This window comes from Nothoprocta perdicaria, unplaced genomic scaffold (assembly GCF_003342845.1).
Source record: "Nothoprocta perdicaria isolate Ctin4 unplaced genomic scaffold, notPer1 scaffold_111, whole genome shotgun sequence".
NCBI lineage: Eukaryota > Metazoa > Chordata > Aves > Tinamiformes > Tinamidae > Nothoprocta > Nothoprocta perdicaria.
In genome coordinates this window covers 937841-947471 of record NW_020454217.1, presented here as the reverse complement: position 1 = coordinate 947471, position 9631 = coordinate 937841, and the positions used below count along the sequence as shown (strand labels likewise).

Sequence of the window (9631 nt, the reverse complement as noted above, 5' to 3'; positions counted from 1 at the left end):
ACTACACACAGATAGATATCAATGTGTTGATCAAGTTAAGGCATGAGTGACATAATTTGTGTCATATTTAGCTAATACAGCTGCTTTGCAACAATAAATATCAAGGGTTTATTTGTCAGGCAAATAAAAATGCTTCCTGCCTTTCAGGGGAGGGAGGAAAAAAAAAAAAGGGTAAAGTAGTAGACAAAAAAAATACAGCTCCTGCTATGCACTGATTGCCTGCTGTTGTGTGTGCCTGTACTGAAGGTTCACTGGATGCTCGGATGTACAAAGGGATAAACAAGAGAGCTCCCAAATCCAGGGGGAATAAGCTTTGGGTTATGACTTCTTCAATGTACCTTAGGAAGGTACTACCCGGGCTGCACATGCCTGGAACATAGTTTGCTGGATTAATACCCTCTCAAGTGCATCATCACTTCTCAGCAACAGATTTTTTCACACCTTTACTTATTTAGCAGCAGGAGATGGACAGAGACAGCCAGGCACAAAGGCACCGCAAAGGGCACCGTCTTGGAGGGCAAGGACAGAGCCAAGGGCAGCGTTCTGGAAAATGTAAGATAGCCAAGTATGGCAATGACAGCACTGAAAATATGCTGGTTATGCACTTCACAGGAGGCAGCAATCCTACTTGTAGCAAACATAACACCTCCATTCTACCATCAGCTTCTTATAAAATTAAGAGACTCTGCACAATTTAAACAACTTCTGCTCGGGCAGGAGGGAACGTGATGTGCCCTGCAGTTTCTCCTCAGCCGGGCTGAGCCTGCGGGGCTCCTGCTCCTGTGTGCAAGCTTTCCGGTGACAATACCCAGCCCTTGGCTCTGCCCTTACCCTTTAGCAGACTGGCCGCTCTCCTTCCGATTCCCATTACACATCTCCCCCTGACTGTCTGCTCTTACTGACTTAACGGAGATATGAGGAGTCACTTGTTGAAAGGTGATCAAGTTGCTACAGTCCAGCACAAGCTCACTATACTACTTTGGCCTTAGCAATAGCAATAATGACTTGAGTTAGAATCTTAGCTAATATGAATGTGTATATTTTAACTGATGTTGGTAAGGTTGCCTTGGCTTAAATGGTATTTAAATCAAAAGCACTTACCCACTGCAAAGCTGGTCTGGGCTCAGTTTATGAACCATTTGCAGAGAAAGCTCTCTCTCTCTCTCTCTCAAAAAAAAAAAAAAAAAAAGAAAAAAAAAAGAAAAAAAAGGCATAAAAAGGGACAAGTAGAGTTAAAGTAAGGCTAAAGCATAATGGGGCCCGAGATTGTTGGCAGCTTCTTCAACAGTTTTTGTTTCTAAAGCAACCTGATAGCCAGCCCTGCACTTCCCTTCCCACATCAGTTCTCTGCGGTAACCAGTTTCCCCGAAATGAGAAGTGGTCTTTGCAGCTTTACTATTAGTACAGGGGGTGTCAAGACAACCTCCTAGATAAGAAAGGAGCCACAGAGTGAAACAGTCTGAAATCACCTGTTACTGCACGCTTGTAAACAAGGAAAAGCCAAACAGAGCCTGTTATCACAGCCACATACAGCAGGGGTCAAAACTTCTGTGGAAAAAAACCCTGCAGTGTGATTGAGGACATACCACTGTGGGGGCACTGATATGCTGGCTGTACTTTGGTTTAGAAAAAAATGTTCTGAAAGGTTCTCTTGCTGCCACATACTCTATTTTAGCTCTAGGACTCACCCTGTAATGTCATACATATTCTGAGTAGTAAAGGAACCACCTGATGTCCAGCTTCATTTCAGGGAAAGGGAGGGCATAGGTATGATGAGGTCTAGAAGACAAGTTTGGATGTACTCAAATTACTGGTAGATCAGAAGAGTAGAGACACCTTGAAAGGTCACTATCAGGAACACGGCATATCATTAATGATGCTAATGATATAAACAATCTCCCCAGATATCCAGGACTTGACTTGGTGAAGTAGTAACTGCATGTTGTACTGTGCCTCAAGCACCTGAGTTGTTGCATTGATTTCAACCAGGTGATCCAAACGCCTGAGGCCTTGAGCTTCACCACTCAGAGGCATTAAGCACTGGAGAATGAGACAACTGATTTTCCTGGCATTTATCCACCCTCTTGAATACAGGGATTAGTGGGTCTTCCGCTTATAAAATTGTATTTTGCTGTTGTTCATTAGCCTGCTCCCAGGCTATTTTGATTTGTGGCTCAAGGAAAGCTTGCCCCTCTAATCCTAGGACTTAAAAGCTCCTTATTGCTCAAGACTAAGCGAACATTTGTACATATCTGCCTCTGTTCGGTCTCACCATCAGAAACTAACAGATCATATTTGTGCTTCTATTCTCCCATGTTCCGAAGGGAAACATTGCCTAAGAAAACACACAAAAAAACATTGTTTTGTTAGTCAATATTTTCTTATAAAAAAAAAAAAGCATAAGAGGCTTAATTTATTATTCTGCTTATAATTACTGACAACATCCCAGAAAAATGCAGAGCTCGCTGTTTTAAGATCTTTCACTGATTGTAACTTAGCATGTCATAGGCCCTTTTAGCACCGGAGACATCATTCTGCCTCAGTAATCCCTTTGGAGAATTCCTTCCAACGAATATAGGAGAGTGCCATCACGATGAGAAAAACCCTTTCCCCTCAAACTGTTTACCATCCGAGAATAAACAGCAATGAGAAGAATGGCTTCCCAAAAAAAACATAAAGGGTCATCATCCGCTTATCAGGAAATTTAAACACTAAGGGTATTGTCCATAAGCAAACCCCCTTTCCTGGGTATTCCAGTCAGCTGAAAGTCACTAAAAAAAAGAAAAAAAAAAAAAAAAAAAAAGGCAGTTCTCAGGCACTGTATCCCCAGGCAGCTGTCCTAGTGGGCAGCGGGGCCGGCGTGGCTGAGCCGTGCGCTCACTGCCCAAGGAGCCCTGAGCTCACATTTCGCTGCGATTCTCACACACGGGGCGGGGAGATGGGGAGGCCGGTCCGTCCCCCCCGCGACACCAGATCTGGCTGGTTAACACGTCTGGAATGAGCGCGGACCTACCTCCCGGCTGGCAGAGCCCGCCGGCATACTCGCATTCCCAGCTTGGAAGATTATCTCATTCAAGGCAAGTTCTCCCGAAGATATATAAGCGAAGCTGGCGTGGCGGCCCCTGCAGAGCTCACCCGAGCCCTTGGGAGCTTCGGCCTCGCAGGAGCACGGCCTCGGCTGCTGGCAGACATGATGGTGATGAAGGTCGAAGAGCTGGTAGGTCCCATCTTCTCTCCTTCATGCATCATTACTTTTCCTTCTGTATTATCAGTCAGAGAGAGACAACCTTTGGAGATCGTTGAGGGGATTCAGGGGGTGACCATCAGTGCTGTGCTCTAGGTACAAAGCTGTATGTGTTATATGCTATGCTAAAATGTTCTTGTTTTAACCTTCCCTGCAAAGGGGACTCGCCACTGATACCACTGCAGAGCTGTGAGGGTTTTGCATCACCAGGAGGAACAGACTAACCCAAATGCAGCCGTGCATTTTCTTTTGAGTTTGATTTAGAGTTTTCTTTTCTTAAAGCTATTCACACAAAGTAATTCCAGCCCAGTAAGGGATTAAGAAGAAGTATCAATACAGGGAAAACAACCTTTTTTCTTTCCACTTATAAACCAGCATCATGCATTACTAACAGGTCCTGCATTCTGTTTTTCACAGTATAACAGACCTTCGAAAAACAACATCTACATGGAATCAGGGACGGGGCACCCTGTTGTAGGTTTCAGACAAAGTATTCTTGATTTGGCCAGCAGAAAGGGGCAAGCCACTACAACACTGATATGTTATAAGGAAACTCATTGTGCTTCCAGATGAATAAATTAAAATGAAACTGCCATAAAACCTAACTATTTAACACTGTCTTAAATCCTTCGGCAAGGCCCTGCCAGTTTCTCTAGTGTTAAGCTTTGAGAAATTTTAACAACGGTGATTGAATGAAAAGTCGGTTTAGATCATAAAAATTCACTGAATCACTCTCAAAACATGCCACAGCCTCCACTAAGCTTAACATGTGGTCTTTTTGATCAGATTTAAGCATATTTCCAAAACTTGCTCAAAACCTTCAACAAACCAACCAAGCCCCCTACAGCCTGTGCACCGGAACCACTTCATGCTACCAACTTGCTAACTGCTATAAATGGGGACCTTGGTATTGACAGCTAGAGTGAGATCAGCCTTGAAATTGCTCAGCAAGCTGATGTAGTTTGCTCCGTGTGCCCCTGTATGTGCAAGGTCCCAAGGGGGTGGCCTCTCCCCTCTGCTTGCTCAGGGTGGCTAGTCCCTCGCGGGGTCTCTATCCAAACCCCAGGATGCCAATGAGGGGGTTGCTCTGTGGGGGTAGAGGGGCTCCCTGCCACTGAAACTGTTCTATCTGCTCAGGTGCCGTTAAGCCAGGCCCAGGCCCTGCACTCTGCCTACCACACGAGCGGGACACTTGCAGCAAGGACGCGCAATCAGCTGCTGGTAACCGGTGGCCCCGGAGGTGGCCACTTCAGTCACGGAACTGCGTATTTTATATAAACCCCATTTGCTTCTGCAGGTGACGGGGAAGAAAACTGATGATAAAGAGACTGGCAGTTTCCTCCCTGAGGACTTCAGAAATGGAGAGTACGAAGCTGCTGTAAGGTTAGAGAAGCAGGAGGATCTAAAGACAGTCTCTGAGCTGACCCGAGGAGAACTGGCCTATGAGCAGGAGAAAAAGCTAGAGGCAGAGGTAAGCTCCCAGGGCTGGCGCTCCTAACACGTGTAACATTTTACATCCTTAGTGAATTAAGAACCAGCTGGCCTCAGAACTCAAAGCAATACGAGAATGAAAAGGTTTAACTAGGAGGGGAAATGAGACAACACAGATGTCAGCAACCTGATGTTAGCAGCAACCCATACTGACTCCATGCAGTGAGGGTTTTTTCAAACAGGCTTGAAGAAGTCTTGAACATTTACCAAACTGCCCTCCCAAGGACATTGGAGACAATCCCAAAATGTAACATCTTCCCAACAAAATGCTAAAAATCAGGATAAACTTTACAATTCACTTAACTATTTTTTTTTCATTAAAGAGGATTAATCAGGCAGACTAAAACCTAAAAGTGGAAGCTTGATAGAAACCATTAAAACTATCCTCATGAGTTGATCATAAGATTTCTTAAATTGTTGATCCAGAAGGGACTGTGGTGCTGCTCCAGCTCATGACACGACCAGAAAAAAATAGGTTATCCATCCAATAACATACATCTGGAGAGAGAGAGAGTGGACGACAGTATACAAAAAACTAAAGATGGTATAGCTTTTCTTACTCCCTTGGTAAAATACTATAATGCTTAATGAGCCCCCGCTGTTAAAAATAGGCATCTTAATTCAAAGTTCATCCAGTCTTAGCCCAGTGGAATTTAGCTGAAGAATAGCATGCCCTGTCCTACTGTCTTACGTGTTTACCTGCTGCTCAACTTGCTGCCTCTCCTGCTCTGTTTCAGCTCAAGAAGAAAAAATTACAGGAGAGGCCAAAACTTGAGAACTTGGAAGATCTTGAAAAAATTATTCAGCTGAGGAAGAAGAAAAAGTGCAAGAAAGTGAAAGTGCCTGTTTTAAAGGAACGCGAACCAGAAGTTATTGTAAGTGCTTTTATGAAGTGATCTCCTCAGCAATAGGGCCAATGGGTTTTGCACTGCTGTGGGGCTGCCACATGCGTTTATGTCCTGCATATTTCTCTCCAGCAGACAGGACCAGTGGATATACCTACCTTCTTCAGGGCTGCGCTGGAGAACAAGCTGCCAGTCATCGAGAAATACTTGTCAGACAAAGGGGATCCGGACGTCTGCGATGAGGTGCGATATTTCTTCTTACTTCAAAGCCTGATGTAGAAGAGAGATTATTGGAGGGCAAAAATAACTTCTACCACAAGGTTTTGTAGTTTCCACATTTTTGAGGCAAAGAAAAGGGGGCAGGAGGGGAGTTCGGTGTAAGAAAGTAAACTCAGGAGTTTGATGTACTGCTTTTTCCAGTAATAAAGGGGCCACTGGGTTCCTTCTGAGTAATGTTATCACTAAAGATCCTTCATATTTAAAAGAAAGAGGCTGGGGACTGGGAGACCCTGCTTCCCATAACAGTGGTCTTCCAGTGCTACAGATGGGAGAGATAAGGATTATTTTTTGTGCAGAACTCCAAAGGAGCAAAGCTGCCTGCTTCGTGCCACACAGTGCACAGGCTGCACTGGCAAAAGGCAGCACGCGTTGTTAGATGGAGGACATGCACAACAGGCATGATTTTAAATTTCGATGTCATACTGCAGCTATTCCTCATGTCATTTAAAATGCTGGGTAGGCAGCATTCTACTATTAGGGTGCTATTAAAATTTAGCAGATTTCAGGTCTCCAAAGTATTAGCTCTGGAAAATGAATCAGCATAATATATGCGTGTTTGCCATCACCCTAGGTAGATTTAAAGAGAGCTTTTTGGTGCCACACTGAATACCTGGCTTTGCACTATTCTAATTGACAGTACAAGCGCACAGCGCTGCACAGGGCATGCTCCGAAGGACACCTAGAGGTGGTGAAAAAGTTGGTGGAAGCTGGAGCCCAACTCGAACTGCAAGATATGGTATGTATATCCACTTGCATTTCTTTCAAAAATCCGTTTGTTTCCCACCTCTGCCAAAAAGTGCATGTAACAGGGAAGAACATCAAAAGGCTGCTGCTAACTAAAATGTCTACTAAGTTTAGCCTTAAAATAATCCTGTAGAGAAGAGGTTTCGGGGCGGGGGAGGTCTACCTCACTTTCCCGAAGTGGCTGTGGGATCATCGAGGAAGCGGAGGAGCAGATCGGCCCGGGCACGGCCACGATGGCCCAGGAAGGACAGGAGCGCTGAGGCCAGGCTGGCGCTGACGCCCGCAGCAGCCGGCGCTGTCCCACACCTCCCTCAGGAGCTCAGTGCTGTTCCTGGGGTGCCTTGGGATTTCAGCACTCAGCTCAGGAGAGACCCCTTCCCTACAGAAATGCTGGCTGTGGCAGTGCTAAACGCCAACAGCTTTCGCAGCTCTTCCCGTGCTTCCCTACTCCCAGCATGTCGTCCCTTTGCTGCCCACTTGGAAGCAGCCGGCCTCATTCCCACCTGCTTAACCCTGCAGCGTGAGAACATGAGGGATGATGAGCAGGGCAGGATCTGCAAGGGGAGTTCCACCCTTTGCAGCAGAGCTCAGGGGAGAGAAATCAAGCACTGGGAGCCTCAGAGTTTGAGGAGAACTATTCTTGTCCTTTGTTGTCATCTTCTTTGTGCTTTGGAATCCAAAAGGCATCAAATGAAAATAACAGATATAAAATAGCATGTATCCACCATAAAAATCATATCTGGCTGTCCAAAAACGACTTCTTAGTCACAGATTTCACACAGAATTCACCCTTTCTCACATCTAGGACTCTGTCTTTAAGAGCAATATGCAGTGACTGACTGTGATAAGTGAGAAACTAGCAGTACTAAAGGAATTAGGGCAAAAAAGAAAAGCTGTTACTAGAAACAACCCAATGATCACAGTAAAGTACTTCTACTTCAGGTTAAACGACACAAAAATGATTTTGCATTCATTTAGAGACACAATCAGCATTGCTAGCTTTGTTCATTTTTATAAAGGTGAATTAAATTACCTTCCATTTGTTCTTCCTGGTGCAGCTGGAATCCACAGCCCTGCACTGGGCATGCCGGGGCGGCAACCTGGACGTTCTGAAATTCCTGCTGGACAAGGGAATAAACAGAAACGCCAGAGACAAGGTAGGCCCCTTTGGGACTCGGTAGCTTAAGCTGGAGACAAGAAGCTCCTGAAGGGGCTGGGTTTTGGTTTGCCTGTGCTGTGCCACTGAGTGCTCCCTTGCCCCCGTTCCGCAGCTGCTCAGCACCCCTCTGCACGTGGCTGTGCGAACGGGCCAGTACGAGTGTGGGGAGCACCTCATCGCCTGCGAGGCCGACCTCAACGCCAGGGACAGGGTAAGCAGCAGCAGGGCCTGGCAGCCCCACGGGGACCCCAAGCCGAGAGATGCCCCCACAGCCGGGCCGCGCTGACCACGCTCCCGTCTCCCCCGTGCAGGAAGGGGACACTCCGATGCACGACGCCGTGAGGCTGAACCGCTACAAAATGGTCAGACTCCTGATCCTTTACGGAGCGGACCTAACCATAAAGAATCACGTAAGCAATAGCACAGTATACTGGAAAGCAAAGTGCTCGGGAAAGTCACCCTTCAGAGCAGTATTGTAGGCTTGAAGACTAGGAGAGATTATTGCAAAGCAGCTCCCTGAGACTGCTTCTAACTAAATTAAAGTGGAAATGACAGAGAGAGAAAGCACAGCCCAGGGAGGGCAGCCAGAGGCAGCAAAATGGTACCTGTCCTAAACCCTAAACTGGCTGTGATTTAAAACAGCATCACATTGTACTAATTTAATTGCACACATAAGATATTGAAAAGCTGTAAACACAGACACTTGCTCCTTGAGCAATCACTGGGCTTCAGTTACTTCTGAGACAACAAAGATCTTCACTTGCCCCAGAAAACTCCCCTCTGCCAGCCCAACAAGCCCACAGCTGATGCTAAGCCCAAGCTCTGCAGGCTAGATGCCTGGTTAACCATTAGTCTGATTGCTGGGCAATAAACCACCTGCATCAGCAGGGTTTCCATGCACGAAGCTCAGCACCTGACATTGCTCACGACCATTTCACCCACAGCAGCTGCCAGAGCTCAGCCACCGCCTGCAAAAATAAGACACATCTCTGTCCCCATCACCCCAAATCCAATCAAAACATTTGTGGGACAGATGGTGACATTTACTCATTCACAAGAAACACTGACTAGCATAAAAAACAATGCAGGCAAGGAAGAAACTAGTGGCTATGACACTTTATGCTCTCCCTACTCACTGCCCAAGCCCCTAATGTGAGGGTGCTCCCAGCAGTAGCTTGTGGGGTATTTGGGACATGGATGTGGAATAAAAGCCACAGCCCCAAAGACCTAGGAGCTGCTCGCAGGCTCCTGCGACATGAAAGTTGCTCCTGCTTAATTTATATGTCATTCATAAGCTACTTATTTAGACCAGTACAAAGTCTTATCTGAATTCTCAATTGCACAAACAAGTGGTTTATTGAGATTTCATCTAAATGTACGTCGAGCCTGTTCAGATTGGATTGGGATAAACACACACAGCCTCTGCTATTCAGGGTACCTGCTAGCAACGTGGCTTAAACCCACTGAGATGCAAGGCAATTTCATTGCTGCCCTGAGCAGGAGGAGGAGCCTGGGCTCACACAGGGGCACTGTGACCGTGGGCACATGCAGTGGTCCCATAGGGGACAAGTGTGCAGTGCAAAGATTTAAGAATGAGTAAAGCCCGGTTCACTGGCTGAAACTAAATCTTGCTTCCTCTGGCCCTTCAACCAGGAAGGGAAAACCCCCATGGACCTCGTGCTTCAGTGGCAGAATGGCACCAAAGAGATATTCAACAGCCTGAAAGACAATTCCTACAAAAGCACACAGCTGAACAAGTTCTGAGGATAGAAGATGGCTTTCTGTTGCTTTTAAATGCTCCTTACCAGCCATGACGACTTTTTTTTTTTTTTTTTATTGAAGATATTTATGGCACCAGACAATAAGATA

General features: G+C 46.0%; 1 protein-coding gene and 1 long non-coding RNA gene across 2 annotated transcripts; one reads left to right on the top strand and one right to left on the bottom strand.

Moving 5' to 3' along the window:
• Positions 1–3085: 3085 nt before the first annotated feature.
• Positions 3086–7896, bottom strand: LOC112957651. The gene is made up of 3 exons (XR_003251248.1): positions 7637–7896; positions 5739–5850; positions 3086–3260 (listed from the first exon to the last, which is right to left on the bottom strand). It is a non-coding gene; the product is annotated as an uncharacterized LOC112957651 (long non-coding RNA).
• ANKRD1 (ankyrin repeat domain 1) lies at positions 3191–9579 on the top strand. Its single transcript, XM_026051361.1, has 9 exons — positions 3191–3217; positions 4542–4715; positions 5473–5610; positions 5716–5823; positions 6497–6595; positions 7662–7760; positions 7875–7973; positions 8074–8172; positions 9416–9579. The coding sequence occupies exons 1-9, from the start codon at positions 3191–3193 to the stop codon at positions 9524–9526; spliced, it is 954 nt and encodes a 317-aa protein (XP_025907146.1). The 3' UTR covers positions 9527–9579.
• The last annotated feature ends 52 nt before the right edge of the window (positions 9580–9631 follow it).